The sequence below is a fragment of the Pogona vitticeps genome, chromosome 4 (genome assembly GCF_051106095.1).
Source record: "Pogona vitticeps strain Pit_001003342236 chromosome 4, PviZW2.1, whole genome shotgun sequence".
Classification (NCBI taxonomy): Eukaryota; Metazoa; Chordata; class Lepidosauria; order Squamata; family Agamidae; genus Pogona; species Pogona vitticeps.
The window spans coordinates 31,402,318-31,420,918 of record NC_135786.1 but is presented as its reverse complement, the minus strand read 5'-3'; the positions used below and the strand labels follow the sequence as shown (position 1 = coordinate 31,420,918).

At 40.8% G+C, this 18,601-nt stretch overlaps 1 protein-coding gene across 46 annotated transcripts in view; it reads right to left on the bottom strand.

Moving 5' to 3' along the window:
• The window catches only part of EPB41L1 (erythrocyte membrane protein band 4.1 like 1), a 229,148-nt gene that overhangs the window by 41,011 nt on the left and 169,536 nt on the right, over positions 1 to 18,601 (bottom strand). For all 46 annotated transcript variants that reach the window (XM_072996982.2, XM_072996991.2, XM_078393198.1 and 43 more), the window contains 8 exons: positions 17,061 to 17,165; positions 16,930 to 16,972; positions 14,681 to 14,756; positions 11,613 to 11,831; positions 11,342 to 11,429; positions 8,767 to 8,919; positions 6,579 to 6,676; positions 2,374 to 2,549 (listed from right to left, as the gene is read on the bottom strand). In XM_072996982.2, the coding sequence (XP_072853083.2) occupies positions 2,374 to 2,549; positions 6,579 to 6,676; positions 8,767 to 8,919; positions 11,342 to 11,429; positions 11,613 to 11,831; positions 14,681 to 14,756; positions 16,930 to 16,972; positions 17,061 to 17,165 (958 nt within the window). The remainder of the gene's footprint in view (positions 1 to 2,373; positions 2,550 to 6,578; positions 6,677 to 8,766; positions 8,920 to 11,341; positions 11,430 to 11,612; positions 11,832 to 14,680; positions 14,757 to 16,929; positions 16,973 to 17,060; positions 17,166 to 18,601) is intronic.

The window sequence follows — 18,601 nt, the reverse complement described above, 5'->3', positions numbered from 1 at the left end:
TCTCCTGAAAGCCACAACAAAGAATCGAATCCTTGACCTTTGGCTTCATATACAGGTACCCAATTAATTGAATTACCTAACTGTATTGATATGCAGTTGTTCTATACATTTATTGCAAATCACAAATCTGTTTGCTTTAAAAAAAGAGAAAGTAGTGTGACTATTTGATGCATGCTGATTACATTGTTGTAGTTATAACCAGAACTCAGAGCACAGACTACAACTTCCAGCATTGCCAGTAGATTCACGGAGTTGTTGTCTCAAAATTAACTTTTCTTAACTCTGGTGGTGTAGGACTCAGGAGACCTGGGTTCAGATACCTTCTCAGCCACTGAAACTAATGGAGGGCACTTAGAACATTAATTTCATTTCAAAAGCCCTATTAAGATTGGTGTAAGTTGGTTCCGACATGACACCATACACATAATGTAACAAGTAGACAATCCAACATGGAAGGAGGTGTGAATGGGCCATTAAATTATTCTAGTTTCTCTCTGTTACCTATTCTGGACCAAACTGGCTGTTGATCAGTTTCTGTGCACAATTTGAAGTGCTGGTTTCAACCTATAAAGCCTTGAGTGGCCTGGATCCAAGCTATCTCAAAGATGGTATCCCAATATGAGTCAGCTCAGGTGTTAAGATCCTCAGGATAGGGTTTTCTCTTGGTACCACCACCTTCACAGGTGCTTCTGGTGGGGACACAGAAGAGACCTTCCTCTGTTGTTGCTCCCAGACTTTGGAACTCCCTCTCACAGGAGGCTAGATTGGTCCCATCTTTGCTGTCCTTCTGCAAGCAGGCAAAGACTTCTCTCTTCATGCAAGCCTTCCCTCAGTAAACCAGCTACCTGTATGTGCTTTTTAGATGGCTTGTTATGCATTACTGCTTTGACTGGATTTTTAGTACTACTTGTGTTTTCCATTTTTGGGTTTTCCATTTCTCAGAGTGACTTTTTCCCTTTTTAATATTTCTATAATTATTGTTCTTAGTTTTAGTATTACATTTTGATGATGTAAGATACCTCCTCATAATCATTGTTCTCAGCTTTAAATATTGTCTTTTAATGATGTTAACCACCATCGTATACTCATTATTTTCAACTTTAAGTATTGTCTTTCAATGTTTTAAGCTTCCTTGGGTCCTTTTCAAGAAGTAAGATGAGGTAAAAATATTTTATAAATAAATAAATTCCTCCTGCACTATTAATGCTATTGCCTGCTGCTTCCCATTTTTTCTCCAAAGAATAGGTTTGTTTGTTTGTTGAACTTGTATGGCACCCATCTAGACATAGTCTACTCTGGGTGGCTCACAGAACACAAAGTAAAACAACAGAAATAAATTAGCAGGTAATAACACGTAGATAGTAATTCAAGATGGAGAGAATAAAAAGAAAATTAAACAAAGTTGGGTTGCTTAAGGGGATATAATTTTCTTAACTAAGAAGCAAGAGAAAATTCTCTATCACTTGCCGAAAAACAACAGATCCAGAAGTTGCATAGCACACTTTATGAAGCTGTGGTTCATTCAAAGTGTTAATGGAACCATATCAGATTGGAGAGTTCATCATTCTGGAGATTTTCATTTGCAGTATACTGGATTCCAATATTGACCAAACAGTAAAGTACTGTACCACAACTGTGAGTCCTGTCATGGGCAATTTCATCCAGCAGTTATTTTACATCAGCCTGCTCATATTGATGATTGCTTGATTCTTGTTAAGTGGTTTGTTTCTTAATCAATATTCTCAGTCACTGATTTGTTTAAATTGCAGTGCATATGAAGAGCACTGATGGGACCCAGGAGGTGGGTGTTAATAAAAGTAGCCCTCAAGAACACAAGCCAGCATAAAATGGGTCTGCATAAATGGCTCACTCACTATCCAGCCTGAGAATGGCTGAAAGGTCACAGGAAAATGAATAAAATAAGCAAAAATTCAGAACTCCTGCCACGGTTTTCCGTCATATCACATCACTATAAATTTGTATCACTTCCTCTTGTTCAGGAATGAAGATCTTCAAATATTTGAATTAGAATGTTGCTTAAAGCTGTTGTGCCTATTCTAAGCAACACCTATATTTCTGCTCTTTTCTGGGAGTTGCTGAACAGCATCATCTTCTGTCTAGGATTCCCTTGTACTGCACTGCTGCATTATGGGCAACCTTGGCAAAGGGTTCCTATAGTCCCTCACCAGTTGAGGGATCTGTCATTAGCATGGAAAAAAGGTGTTGTAGAACCCGACGGTAAGAAATAATACCTTTGCTGCTCTAGCCTCCGCCCACCCACCATGTCTTTATACATCTCAGTCTCATCAACAAAAGCCTCCCCATGCCCACCAGAGTACCAATCTCCCTCCCCCTCCCCAATTTGGGGCATACCTCCATCGAGGCTGCGAGACATGGTGTACCGTTTGCTAGAGGAGCGCTCGAAGTATGGGGCAGGACGATCGATCAGGGCACTGGCTTGTCGTGTTTGAGCCTGTGTTCGCCCACTGTAGCGGAACTTGGAGCCCATAACTAGGAAGCCCTTTGGAGGAGGCTCTGGTGAAACTAATCTGTAGGACAGAGAAGGTAGGGAATGTTAAACAGATTAGCGTTTCATTTAGGAGCAGAGTGCAAAGTACCCAGCCTAATTCAAAAGAGTATCAAATTGGAGTGATATATAGATATTGATGTAAGACGCAAATGAAGTCAATCTTTTTAATTAGAAACAGTCTGCTCTTAATCCTACAGTTGTGTCATCTCCCCAGTCTGTCAAAATTCTAATGCTAACACTGAAATCTAATGTCAAATTATTTGCCTTTCCATTTTTTTTTCCAGGACAAATAACATTAGATTAAATATGTAGTCTCATATATTATATCGTATATAAAATTAGATGAAATCTAATGTCCCAAAAAAGTAAATAATTATTTTTCATTATATAATCAAGAAACACCCCAATTAATAATAATAATAATAATAATAATAATAATAATAATAATAATAATAATAATAATAATAATAATAATAATAATAATAATAATAATAATAATAATAATAATAATAAATCAAAACAATTCCAATGTATAGTGACCTTCTTAGGGTTTCAGTTCCTCCTCTGGTGGCACTATGTGACTGTGCTGCTTGCTGAAGGCTACACATGTGGCAAGACACACAACCCCATTAGCCGCACACTCTCTGGGTGATCTTCGCTGCCCCCTCTCCCAAGATGCTCAATAGAGATTCAAACTCCTGGCCACCAACTTCACAACTAAACTCCCCAACTGAATAAGTCAAACCACCACAGATAAAGATGATGATGATAAAGTTGATGACGTCAACAATGATGACCATGTTCACATCCATCACAAATGGTAATTCTTAACAGTCTTCTGCAGGTTATCTATGTAGCTGTGTGAAGTTTTAAATGCAGCACCTATCAGTCTTCAATGACTGATTTTGAGGGGAAGGTACTATTCTTATTCTAGGGAGCAACTTTTGTTATAGCCATTTATGACTCTTGAGCTTTGATAAAGAAATTTGCAAGATAGATTCCCATTAAAAATCAAGAAATAGCCAATGTTTTGGTCCAATCAATATGGAGCCTCCCAGTTTGGTGAAGGGAAAAGAATTAGGGAGTAGAACTTTGGTGACCAAGTTGCATTGATTTCAATGTGCCTATGCCAACTCTGACTTACTATGCTAAAGTAACTCTCACTTAATGTAGGCACGTTTCAATTTATGGAACGTACAAAGGAATTTACTCACTAAATCCTCCTTAATTAAATGGGCCTACTCATTTACTACACTAGGCAGCAGCACTATGAACAATGTTTGGTGAAAAATAGCTTTTTTTGGCACAAAATGTGTTTTTTTCTAATGCTTCTGCTGATAAAAAATGTGCAGGACTTTTGGCAGGACCCAAAATTTTGCTGTAGTTGACAGTTTTTTCAGTGAATTTTTTGACATGCTGAGACACCCTTTTCAGCAAAAGTGAGGAAATTAATGAGTATTCATTACATCATTAACTTGGATTAAGGCCTTTTGCTAGATGCAAACTAAAGTCCTGCACTTGCAGAGTTGCCAAATCCTAGCTGAAGTTAAATTCTAATATGCTTCCCTGCCTTGCTTCCTTCAGAGCTAGAGGCAGAGCTGACCTCTCTTTTCAAGCATGTTGCATTATTCTCAGAAGTTTTGCCCCTCCAAAATAGAGGTACTAGCCTTGTTGATTTATTTACTTGCAAATGGCTGGGAATATGGAGGTGAGAACATGTTAGTTTTATTTTCACTGCATTTCTTGGAATTCCATCAATACTCTCAACCTATTCAAGTTCCACATTGGTTGGCAAGATTATTTCCTATTGCATATGGAAACAGAGGTATGCATGATTCCCAAGGTAGGCAGATTTTGTTTAATGTACATATTTTATACACTCTCCCATTGATTAGAATGTGTTTGTATGCATTATTCAAGCAGATGTTTAGATGTGTGCATTTTATTTGCACATCATCTGGGAAAAGGGAAATGGGAGGGAACAATCTGGTGTTCGCATTTTCTTTCATATAAAAACAGCAGAAAGGCTTGTAGCCCATGAATCAGATGTCATTTTAAAAAATCTGGGTTAGTTGGAAATTCGTTTCAATTCCTAAATGAGAAAGCACCACACAGAAAACAAGATTTCCTTGCACTATGTGGAGGCCTGCCCAAACTGACACAAACTCACAGCCAGACACATTTGGTTTTTATTGACATCTTCTAAACAAGCACAATTTCTAAATCCATCCAGAAATACCAAACACTTTTCAAGTAACAGTTAAAGGGGAAAGGATGTCACAGAAAGCCTACAGGGTGACAGATATGGCAGTGTCTCTTGCTGTATAAAATATTTGTCTGACAAGGCAGACAACGTTTCAGAATAAGACAGAAGTAGAAGCTTTGAGAAATGTGAGGCCAGAACTACACAGGACAATGATTAGTTCCTGTGCTCCATTTAAAAAGGTCAAATTCCCTTGATATTCTGTAAAAAGAGCTGGGAGAAGTTATGCTTTTAGACTACAGCTCCCAAAATCCCCCCAGTCAGCTTATACAGCTGGGTATTCTGGGAGGTTAAGGTCCAAAAAAAGTAACTTTTCCAAGCTCTGGCGATGGCACAAAAGATAGATGAGACAACTGTGTCAGAAATAGTAGTTTATACAGCCACTTTCAGTTCTATTCATACTGTGGGCTCCATTTTCTGCTAATCTGAACAATTTCAGCAAACGTGCATATATTTCCTTTTACCTGCTCATTAAAAGTCCTACTTTGCTTACATCTATCTTTTGATGTTTTGGACTGCTCACATGCTTTCACCTCCTCTCCCTGGCCATAGACAAGAAATCTAGGTTTCCCTCTTTAGAATCATTCAAATATTGAATTGAGCATTAGGTATCAAACTCTACACACCTGCACTTGTTCCAGGGGTACAACAGACAAAACCTCAAGATGTGGTTTTTGAGATGTCACTAAGAAGCTGCAGTTTCCAGGTGTGTTCACGGTTTGTTCTCCTTCCCATACAGATTTGAAGATGGGAACAGGAATACAGATGTCGTATTCATACATGCCAATGACTAAGCACTAGTCTGATAAAGACCCTGTGTTATACATGTGAACTTGGGCATTGAAGGGAGGCAGCCATGAGAAGTATTTGTGTGTTTTCCGATTTGTGGAAAATGTCTCTAATCCTACAAGGACTGATGTTTCAATGAAATTTTAAAAAAAACAGTTGTGTAGAAATGGGTTTTTGTAACTCAAGAAACTAAAGAACCAAAATTTAAAGACCAATTTGCAAATTACGTACATTTGGCCACTGACATGAAAATTTAACAGTTCAAACAGCAGTGTAGCATTTAAGGATGGAAAACAGGCAATATCATAAATCAATGTTGACAAGCAGCACATGGAACCAACTCATGATGCAGATTATCCTGTGAATCTTTCCTTCATATCCATGGAAGAAAGCACACTTTATAAGAAACTCTTTTTCTGTTAGAGGAAGCATTTCCTGTTACTCCATCATGCCACACTCTTTACAGATCAGACGTAATCTCTCTTGTGCAACCCCCCGTATGGGTTTGTCATCAATATGCTTTATTTCCTACAGCTGCTCTCTCTGTTGTACAGCAAAGAGCCAGAGTTATTTTCTCAGATGTGGTCGATAATAAAAATGAGGCCAAGGAGGAACCAGGACTCTCATCACAGCCAGAATGCCTCAGATGGTAATTCCACGATATGGATTGCATTTGGAGGGACCTTATTCTACAAGCTGCTCTGATAATCGCTTAGATTTTCAGATCAGTTGCTGTTTTCACAATTACCTTGGGAAGTAGGACAGGCCACGAGAAAGTGAATTGCGCAATGCCACTTGGTAAGCCTTATGGCCAAGAAGAGATTCAAACTTCCCTAGTCAATCTTCTTGCATACTGTATATCTGCAGCTCCTCACTGTACAGGAAAAAGACTTCATTCATCACCCCTATTTTATTTATTTATTTATTTATTTGATTTCTACCCCGCCCCTCTAGACAGCATCTACTCACCCTCCCCTCCCCACCCCCCAGTCTCACCTGAAAAATGTGTGGTGCTCAATGCAAACCTTCCAGAGCCTTTTAGCTGAGCGGTGGTTGGGAAGCTTGAAGCCAATGGTACTCTCAAACTGCTCATACTAAAAATGCAGGAAACAAAAGACCAAAAATTATGATCAAGCATTGTCAGCCTCTGTCCTATGAGTAAAAACAGAAAAAGTCACATTTTTTGGATTATAGCTGTCGGTATACCCCAGCCACCATGGGTCACATGACCTGGAAGTTGAGTCATGGCAACTGGACGTCTTTGTTATTAGGTTGAAACATTTTGCTACACATCCAAGTAGCTTCTTCAGCCTGAGGAGAGTTGGTAGGAGACCCTTGATCTATCCTACAGAAGTTGCCATGACTCAACTTCCAGATAACCGCACCTGGATTACTTCACAGATACAGAACATGGCAGCTGCACTCCAATTGTACCAATATCTGTTATGGAAAGCATTATGTCAGCCTGAGATGGGGGCAAACTAATATGTACTGGACCTTTTCAAGATTAGAAACTCAGGGTGTGGCTACGTTGCAGAGGTGAGTCAGAATGATTCAGCTTTGCTATGATTTGATTCACAGCTTGTATTGTGGCTGAAATTGCAAACAGTGCCCACACTGGGGCTGCGGATTGATTCAGGAGTTCCCTGTTCATGCTGGTTGTGATGCAATTCGCATTCCAGCCCACTGCACCCCCTTGTTCTTTTTCTTCTTTCCTCGTCCCACTTCTGCTGATCCTTTAATGGTTTGTAGCCCAGAAGAATCCTGTACTCCACAGCAAAAGTGAAAGGAGGAGGAGGAGGTGTACCTGAGAACCCTGCAGCACAGTGAGACTCTGCCCAAGGATCATGTGAAGCAGCTGAAACACCAACTGAACTGAGTCAAAAAATCCCCCACATCGAGCAGGGTTCTTATACAGGAAAGAGACACAGGAGGGGTTGGTGGGACGCCATGATGCTGAAGAGGCAGGAAGAAAAGTTGCAAGTGTTTCCCGATACGGCTCAGGAGGACCCAGAGAGAGGGTATATGCCAGTGCAAATATACTAGGTGTTCTTTGCAGACAAGCTGGGTAGAACTTCCCTGACTCCTAGTCAAGTATGCTAGTCTAGGGATCTTCCCCACTCACATGTCACACTACATTTCAGCCATGTACATTAGGAAAACTTTTTTTAAAAATCAAATACACTTGTTTTACAAGTGAAGCAAATTCTGTGGTAATTGGCCATGTAGTTGTTTTCTCAGTTCTTACTGTCAAATATTTTCATCCCTTTGGATAACCTTGCGAGGGACAACCAACACAAACATCCCTTCCAATTGAGTTACTGGTGAACTGCAGAAAACCCAAGCACAGAGGGGAGCCTTGCCAAGCATAAGACTCACAAGATCCTTTCCCTTTCTCTAAGTCTTCTGGCACACACACAGAGAATAGTCAAGAATGGGAGAAACCAGTCCCTCACTTTGTACCAGGAAACTAGGTGTGTTTCCAGATGAGGCTTTTATTGGGCAATCTTTCCATCTCTTCCTCCATCATTTTTCTTACCAAAGAAAATTTGTTAAAGATGGAATAACTATGCAAGGATGATTCTATCTGGTAGTTGTAGAACTCCTGTACCTGGAAGCATCACAGCTATTGTAGAAGCGGGGGGGGGGGCATCAGTGAAAGAGACTGACTTCTTTCCTGTTTTAAGGCTGTGTGTAAAATTATGAGGAAACAGTGCCAGGCTAAATTACTGTTTTGGACAATATTGCCAGAACTTATCTGCCCAGAATGGCCACTGGGAGTTATAGTCCAAACAAGTAACCTTTCCAAGTTCAGAGTCCTCTCTGTACATACAGATCTCAGGGGAGAGGCAGGGTCTTGCTTCATCTTGCACTGGGCCGCAAAGAACATAAACATGGTTAAAATTCTCTTTCTTTCTTTCATTTTCCATAATCTAGTGTAGACTGAAAGACCAGTTAGATTAATATTCCAGCATATTTCTGGAGACTCTAGTCACCAGAAATAATGTTTGGCTAATTACATCAAGGCTATATATGTGGACCCATCAAGTACCCATTAACCCAAGGAGAAAATGGATTTTTCTAAGATTCAGATTCTCTCTGGGAATTGATTTATAGGTCATTATCTAGCAAAGTGTCTGCTTTCAGATAAAGTTCTTCTTTCTTTTGAATAGGAGATGCTTACCTCACCAGGTCGAATTTTGATGTAGAAATTGCTCCTCTTGTAGGAAATCTTGAGGATCTTGGGCCAAGCAAAACGGTTTATTCTCAGCCTGTCCCTATAAATAAGAAGGCCATTGGCGCAAACACCCAGCATGATGTCAATGCCTTCTGAATCCTGAAGCAGGGCCATGGGAGGAAATAAAAACACAGAGGGAGTTGTGTTAGGCATATAAAAACCTGCCAATACAAAGCCAGGAGGATATCGAGAGCAAATCCTCAAAGCCTCTGTTCGATGCCAGGGTATTACCTTAAACGGGTCATCAGTAAGAATGTAATGCAGGAAAGGAACGGTGGCAAGTCAATACACTATTTTTCTAAATTCTAAGTGAGCCACTGTCAGCTTTCGTCTCCATCTGTTTCAAATAACCACATACTAAAACAATGCTGACACTTGAGCTAGAAAAAGACCAGTGGGTTTCCACCAGTGAGCCGAGTCCCTCGTTCTAACTGCAGGAAAAACAGATTTCTATCTTTCTAGCTTAGCCAGGAGAAAAGAGGGCTGTGGTGGGGAGCAGCATGATATCTCAATTCTTAGAAAGATGTCAGAGATGCTTTTAGTATAGAGCATCTTACTTTATGGTGCAGTGGGTACACCAGCAAGTAACAGATGTTTGCCTAAATAAACAGGGCACAATAGTAAAGCTGGCAGGAGTGCGTCAGAGGGGGTGTTTTATCAGCGAAGAGAAAGGCTATAGGCTTCATCAATGAACTAAAAAGCACCACATAATTAAGCAAGAGTGGGCAACTCCAGCCATACAAATGTTGTTAGATTATAATTACCCTAATCCACCAATACTGGCTTTACCAGCTAGTTATGAACTCCAAAGAACAAAACAAAAAAACCAAGGGGGCTACATTCATACACGCTGGTCTAAAGTTACATTCATCATCAGGGACTAAAATGAAGAAGATATAAAATTACTTATTTTCTAGAAGCAGACCAAGGATTGTCTCACAAACAAGCTTCCTGCTTTTTGGAAAGCTCCAGGCCAATAGCAACATTTCCTGCTGTGCCATATATACTACAAGGAGAAAGAGGCAAAATGGGAGAATTAAGGCATCTTGCCATATATTCTGATTCTTGAGAGCTGATTCAAGAAATACTGCACTAGAGGACAGCCGAGTGCTGTTGAATTTGCCACCAGAAAATAGGCTGGAAGTCATGCATTAGAATGCTGTAATACTTGTGCAGCCCAAAGCTGGCACCTGAAATTTGGTACTTTTCACCTTTTAGAAGCTTCTCTACCAGAGAGTTTGCTAGACAGCAAGCTGGTGAGATGTAAGGTACTGACCTACCCCAAAGTGATTACTTTCTCCAATGTATAGAATTCCTTAAATGACTCAAGCTTGAGATGCAGAAAATTGTTGCCCTTACTGCCAGATCACACACAGATAGAGAAGGGGAAGGAGAAAAGCAGTGAACGTCAGAAATAAAATGGGCACGGAGGGAAAAAGATACAGGGTAAAAGATGTATTACTTATGAGCCAAAAGGATCAATATTATAATTAGAGATGCTCACAAACTGCTAATTCAGTGCATCAAAGTTCACCTCTGTCAGTGAGTACCCACTCAGAGACAGAAATCTGGCTTCCCTACCCCAATATCTGTGTGGGAGCCTATCAAGGAGGCGGGGCTTTGAAGCACCTAACACCTGTTTAGCCAATAAACAAATTGGTCTGAACTGCCAAACGGCTAGTGGTGCCCATTTCTAATTGTAATAGTTGCCCACTCCAATACTTTCATGGAATAAAGTTTCCACCCACCTTTTGTTTGCTACCGACGACGTCCCATCACATGGTCGTACAATGATATAAATGTCAGAAACAATCTGATCTTAAACATCTGCCAATGTATATAATTATGAGCCACCAACATTTTCTGGCAACAAAATGACAGTGAAATAACTTATCTTATTCTTTGGTAAACCTTAAGAAAATTCCATATAACCAAACTACAGTATTATATTCTGTGCATTGGCTCAGAGATGACGTTTCTGTGTACACTTAGTTTGCAACCCAACCCATTTTGAGGGAACTTTCCTACATTGTACATTATAATTGTTTCAGTAGTATACTTCCAGTACAAACCTACACATTTATATGCAGTCTTTCCTGGTAGGATTTTAGCTTCAAAATTATAATACAATCAGGTCAATAGACATTAAAATCAGGAAAGTGTGTACTAGACTGCAATTTGAGAAAACTTGAAGTATAAATATAATAAATAAATGTTAGGCATTGGACAAGGACAGAGAGGTAGGATTAAATCATTCTTGAGTATAAACTCAGTGGAAAGCTTGGTTTTAAGGCCAAAAGAGAAATCAATTCATTTTTATTGGGTTTCTGTTTTTTTTTAAATCTGTCTTATGATTTGGCAGCCTTCATACACACATTTAAAAGAAGGGAGCAGAGGAGAGGTACAAATAGAGAGGTCACAGGCCTCAAAAGAGTGTGAAGGAACGCCTCCAGGAGCAGAAGACTCCAGGAGCAAAGTTGTGTCCCCAGCAATGTGCTTCTAGACTCAAGGCTCAGAGTACCTTGGCATGATGGAGGTCTACACCATACATAGAAAGCTTCTTGGCATTCTCCAGGAAGTGAATTTCTGCTTCACCTGGTGTCATGCCCCTTTGAAAGAAAAAGGAGAAATGAAAGCAATGAAAACAACTAATTCCTGAAAATCTGGCAAAAACTAATGTATTTCTAAAAGGGTGTTGGGTTGTGTGACGCTTTTTCTTCCAAATACTATGAGACAGAAAGCTTCCTGGATCTTTCGTGCACTCGGTACAGTAAGAAAAGAAACTTACTCACCGGTAAGTCTTATGTAACTCCATAATACGCTCTTCCAGCTCCCTGGTTTGGTTTGGAGCAAAACGAAGTTCAGCAACATAGTTGCCCACATGCTCTTCACTATCATAGTCTCCCAGTTCAGCTTGTACAGCATAGGAGCCTAGCAGTGCATGCGTAACAAAAGAGCATGGAAGTCGCCCACTGATGATATCTGCTCGGAGTTGCAGGCATAGGTAGTATCTAGGGAAGGAAGGAAGTCAAAGAGTTGGAATGCCCACAAGGAAAGTGAGCAGCACAATAGCCATTTTTTCACAGCCATTTATTTAGGGATGGTTTACGTCAGTAGTCCCCAACCCGCGGACCGGCTGGAGAAGGTGGGGCACCCCCCCCCCATGCTTGTGCGTACGTGCAAAGGAGTGGGTGCTCTCTTACGTGGACATGCACGAAGGGATGAGGGTGCTCATATGGGTGCAGGCATGCGCGCATATGCGCAATGGGGCTGTGCATGAGAGAGTACATGTGGGGGTGGGGAGGAGCTCTGTCTCCACGGCCCGGTCTGCCTCAGGCCACAAATTGGCACTGGGCCGTGGACCGGGGGTTGGGGACCTCTAGTTTAGGTTTCTTTTTTAATAAGGTGAATAAACATCTGGATAACTTGTATTTGCGCTGCCATCTGGGACTGCAGTCATGAAGCTGATTTTGAGCACTTAAAATGGAAGATGCAAGAGAGGTATCTCATCCACTAGCCAAACAAAGCCCACCAGGAGTTCTGTAAACATCCACTTTTAGCATAATTCCTAGGATGCAAAAATACACTTATAAAGAAGCCAAACTGCTTTGCTCAGGATCAAAACAGTACTGAGTTTACAGTCAGACTTTCAAAAGTGGAAGACTCAAGCTGTTGGATTTTTTTCCTCCCAGAATTCCTTACAGTTACTGTAAGTGAAATCTAAAATAATCACACCACCTGAGAGAGCCACATCTGAATGTAAGTAGAAATTCTCTTTCCATGTTCCATTTTAAGCTATCATGCAGCACCATGTCTTAAGCATTGGGTCTCTTTAATCCTCTTCTCTTTCACCTCCTGCAACCTGTTTTTTGTAACATTTTGCTTAGTTTAAATATGTAGAGATCTCAAAAGGGTGTGTAGATTTTTATACCCTTTGGACTGGCTAAATAGAAGTATTGCACTAATATGGCTGTTGGGAAAGAAGTGTGTGAATGTGAATGTCTTCTTAACAGCATGGCAAAACACAATAATTGCATGGTGGCCTTCTGTAAGAATACAAGGAAAGCAAATTTTCTTGTCCTCAAAGAAAAAGGGCATCTTAACACATTGGAACAACAAAAAAAGGTGTTGTATTTTTCCGTTTATGACTACAAGTATAAGATGACCCCCACTTTTCTAACCCCAAATTAGAAAAATTGATCGCTGCTTTCCCCACCACTTCCTAAACCCAGGGCTTAGCTAAAGGAGGGGGAAAGCAGGGATCAAAGGCCTGCAAAATCACTTTGCTCTCTGCTTTCCCCACAGGGCTTAGCAAAAGAAAGGGAAAGGCAGCGGTCAAAGGGCTGCACGATCACTGAGCCCACAAACCAGCAGAGGCAGCAGGAGGAGGAGGCAGAGACTGAGGCAAAGAAGCAGCCGGGCTCGGCTGCCTCTTGCTGCTGCCACCACCGCCCAATCACAAGGAGATGATCGCTGTAGGGGGCAATCGGACGTCATCGGCGTCAGCAGTCAATGGGCAACCGCGAGAGGTGGCTGAGCATGACTGCTTCTTTGCCTCCTGCTGTCGCCTTCCATGTATAAAATAACCCTCAATTTTTCCTCTAAATATTTTAGGAAAAAGTGTTATTTTATACATGGAAAAATACGGTAACTTAACAAATTTTGCCCCAAGTACAAGGGATTTTTTTGGGGAAGGGAAATCTACAAGATGTATGGCAAAAAGGCACCGAAATGCAAAAAGTACGGTACATCATCGCTCTCATAATCTCATCCAGTTGGGAGAAAACTTTTGAAAAGTTTAATTCTCTCATGTGAAAATCAAAACAAGTAATGATGTATTGGTTTGGTTTTCAGTCCTCCAAAGGAATCTGGACAGCCATTCCCAATCCCCTGCGGCTGCTATTGTCACTGCCATAGCCGCTGCTTGCTCGGAACACAAGCTATCTTCTCCTGTCAACCAAGACAGGTGACAGCAGCAATGGATCAGCTGAAAGATGACTCCAACTGAAAAATGACCCTGGCATTATCTCCATCATCATAACTTTCAGCAGTGAACTGCCACTAATTAAGAAGTCAGTATGTTGTTGCATGCCACGAAACAACCAGGAACACTATTTTTGGTATTTTTAGAATACAAATCCCATAATTCTTCATTCTGGGAGTTCTCACATACCCATATCTATAAATACCTTAATGTCTCTCACTTAGAGAAGAGTCCAAGCTGGGAAGGCTTCAAAAACATAGCACAGGCCTAGCTTCCTGTCTATGCCTTTTTTTTTCTAGATGAGACTGGATTAAGCATCAGTAGGTTTGGGTATGTGAAATGGAAGTCCCAGAAGGAAGAATTATGATATTTGTAGTCCAAAGAATCCAAAAATCCCATGCCTGCACATAACTGGCATGCAACAGCAAATCACTACACTGATTTCTTAAACTGCAGCTATTTACAACTGAGATTCACACTAATGGTGTTACACTGGTGGGTGTACTTAATAGAATTCTGGCCATTTATTTTATTTTAAAATATTTTTACCCTGCCTTTTTCCTTAAAGGGACACAAGGTGGCTTACACCATTAAAAAGACAATATTTAAAAGCCATCATGCTGCGTTCTTCCAATTACCCTTATAAATTGTAAGATTCATAACTGGAAATCTAGGAACGCTGTTCAGTTGCTCTTAAAGAAGGAGGCAGGCTTTGGGATGAATCCATAGATGGTGTAACCTTTTTCAGCCAATAATGGAAAAAAGCAGCTTGTTGTTGAGTTGGTTGGCAGCACTGGGTGTTGTAGTCTTCAACTCAACACAAGCTTAGGAGGGTGAAGCAAGAATCAGCACTTAGAAGAACTTCTTTCTACTCACCTTGTTATATCCTCTGTGAGCTGAGCGGGGTCTGGTGGGTAAAACTTGACAGTGAAGGCAAAGTTCCAGGGGCCACCTGGGCAAAGGAGAAAGGAAGAATGCAGACATATTTATAGGAAGCCGCTTTTTGTTACACCTCCAGTTCTTGTTCCCATTATTTGGGTTGTTGCACATTCTGCCCCTCCATCAAGTTCCGACGTCTCTAAGGAAAACTATCAGTGTCCATAAAGAAGACAAACTCCCCAGAATCAGCAGGGATCTGTGCTTGAGTGGATGCTCATGGCTGAGGCAGCTGGCACGCTGTGCTTGCCTGCTAAAGCCTACAACATACTACAACACAGCAGAAGAGAGAGAGAGAGAGAGAGAGAGAAAACGAACAAATTCCTGTTGTCATGGAAACAAGTTCATGTTTCCCAGAGGGCCTGCTGTTAGGGAAAGACCTTTGCTGTGCAAACCACTGCACAGCAAACCTACCCAGATGCTGTTATTCCAGGAGCCACTTCCTAGAGGGATTTCTCCTCTTCCTAGGAGGAGGTGAAAAGCTGCCAGCGACAATGATCCAGCCACAATTATTGCACTTTCTTACCTGTTTTTCTCAGAACAGAGGTCACCACTTGCTCTACTTCATCTCGGTTACAAAACAGACACACACATACACACAGTCTCTCTCTCTCCATCTTGTATGGATTCAAGTCATCAGAAGCTCTTTGCACTGTCAATAACTTCTGCTGCACACTAGCTCTCTGTTCATGACACATTTTGGTCTAAATTGTGGGAACTGATCTGTACGGTTGGTAGAACAGGCCTGCCTATGGATTAAGATTTCTGGGCTTTTTCTTACTTTTGACCAGCTATATGGCACATACCCTACTAGGGTTGCAGAGGAGCAATGTTAATTAAAATTCTCTGCCTTTTTTGGTAGGGGCATTTCTCTACAGTTTCTAAGAAAATAAGATTTTTTTTAAAAAAATAACTCAAATAGTTCACAAGCACCAGGGCAGAAGAATGAGGGTCAGAAAAACAGCTGAGTTTTCTCTCCAGATAAATGTCAAATGGAAGTATTAGGAGCAAGTAAGAAGATTAAAGGTAAAGGTAAAGGTTCCCCTTGACAATTTTTGTCCAGTCGTGTCCGACTCTAGGGGGCGGCGCTCATCCCGCTCTTCAAGCCATAGAGCCAGCGTTTTGTCCGAAGACAATCTTTCCGTGGTCACATGGCCAGTGTGATTTAGACATGGAACGCTGTTTACCTTCCCACCGAGGTGGTCCCTATTTATCTACTCGCATTTGCATGCTTTCGAACCGCTAGGTTGGCAGGAGCTGGGACAAGAGACGGGTGCTCATTCCGTTGCATGGATTCGATCTTATGACTGCCGGAACTTCTGACCCTGCAGCACAGGCTTCTGCGGTTTAGCCCACAGCGCCACCACGTCCCTAAGTAAGAAGATTACTTCATAGAAAACCAGCAAAAACAGCCCACCTGATACACATACAGGGATATAGTATAGCCTCATTCATCGGGAAAACTAGTAACATTTTCAAAGTACAGTACTTCCTATATAAACACCTGGATTTGTTTAATGAAAAATACATTATAATATTTTTATTCATTCACATGGTAGTCTCATATAAACTACTTTATACAATCACTGATTCTTGACTATAACGCTGTTATTTCCCAGCATAACTGAATACTTTATACAGGTGTCAGTGAGGATCTGGGGCACAGAAGGAATCTCAGATATTTGCTCTCTAAGGTTCTCTTCTTTTATGGGTGCTTGATTGCTCCTAGCACAAAAGGTGAGCTGTCGCCCAAGCAAGGTAGGAGGCCTTAACAACACCAATCAAATCGAATTGTGTCATTGTTTTTTTTTTCATCCTGTCAGGTTTTGTTTGTTTGTTGATCTAATGGAATGAAAAATAATTACAAAAAAATAAATAAAAGAAAAGAAATAAAGAAAAAGAAGCAGCACCAATAGGAAACTTTGGGGAGATTACAAGGTGAAGTTACCAACAACATCTGGAGTGTATGTAAAATTCTATAAATAAAGCAAAGTGACTGCACAATTAAAGACAGATCTGGAAGTAGTAAAATCTCCTAGGGAAACTCACTGAGCACAATGGTATTTTACGAAGCAGAGGATTCTTCTGCCTTCCCCCATTCTCCAAATATGTAAAGAGTATGCTGCCGTGGCCATATTAAAATGGGGTGGGGAGGGAACCTTAAATTCTCATGCCATTGGACTACTTACTGCGGGTCTGCTTCTTTATTTCTTTAGAGGGATCCAGCCAGTTCTGAAATGATAAGAGACAGCATGTAAGAGTAAGTTCTGGTTGATCAGCTTCTTGAACAAATAGGACTATTTGGGACATCCAAGCATACCTTCTGACTATCTGAGTCACAGAATGTGAGTCCAAAATAATCTTTCTCCAGGAGGTTGAGATGCTCACAGACCAAATCAAACAGCACCTGACCCCGTGCATGTTTCTGAAGAAGATACACAAATAGAACATAAGTACCAAGGACATCTGAAATGCATTATTATCTTTGTGAAGTCCGCTACGTATGACAGAGGCAAAGTGAGCGCCCCTTCACTGGATGAGGTGAGCAAACACAAATAGTCTTGTGTAAGCCTTCTGGGTGTTGCTTAAGCTACAATGAAGACAGATAAAATGGTGCATTTAAAACTTTAATTTTTTAAAAAAAAAATTAAAAATTTAAAAATATACACAAATGCTGAATTATCTTAAATACAGGTAATCTCCTTTTTTGGCATTACATAATCGGTTCAAGGAAGTTCACTCAAAATTTAAAACCAAGTACAGAAAACAGTAGATGAAAAAATAAAGATTAAAAACTTTAAAAATAGCCATCTATACTCACAGCTATATACAAGACTTAAAGTTTTCCCAGGAGAGATCATCTTAACTGCTGTGGATATCAAGGCCCTCCAAACCAATATTTCCCACAAAAACAAATTATAAGCCATCAGGAATATTATCCTAAAAGGGGCTTTGGCATACCCAGCCAACTCATTTAATTGTATATTTACCAATGATCATTTAGTTTTGACAAGAACACATAACTCTAGAACACTGGCACTCTTATGGTTACTTTCTCTGACTGAGATTCACTGATGGCATCTTCTGGACACAAAGAAAATGAGCACCAATAAATTTCCAATCCACCATAACCTGAGTTTAGAGCAATCCACGTAACAGATTCACCTTCTACACAGATCCCATTGTACAGATGGGGGCATTCGTATTTGTATGACTCTTAGGCATCCTTCAGTATTGACAGTCTATTCATATAGGAATACAAATATCCCCACACAGTTGGAAATAATGAGGGTCCAGTCTCATGGGGCCGGACTGACCATGCACGATTTCACCACTGATGCAAGCTCATCAAACCTTCCTATCGTGTCGTTGTCCACAATCAATTGCCCAGTCCTGGCAGGAGGTGGGACGACAGGCCTCTCTGCTAGGTCAGAGAGTGGCTAATCCATTGCGGAGAACAGCATGATAGGAAGTGTCTGCGGAGCCGGCGGCAGCAGCGAAATCATGAGTGGACAGTTCGGCCCCATGGGGCTGGACCCTCATTATTTCCACCTGTGGGGGGATATTTGTATACGAATACACTCATCTATAATTTCAACCAAGAAATTCTCAGATGATAATATCCATTCAATGAAGTGAAAAAGAGAGAGAAGAAAACCCAGATCAATAGGACTAAACTCATTCCAAGCAAGAATCTTCAAAAGTGTACACCCGATATGAATAACATAGCACTTCAACGTATCACCAGTATCTTTCAGCCCATCTGGTGCAATGGCACATCTTTCTCACTTGGTTTGAGTGGTAGGCTAATATTTGCTCACAGAATTTGAAAAGATTACTGACTGACAAGAATAGTTCTTA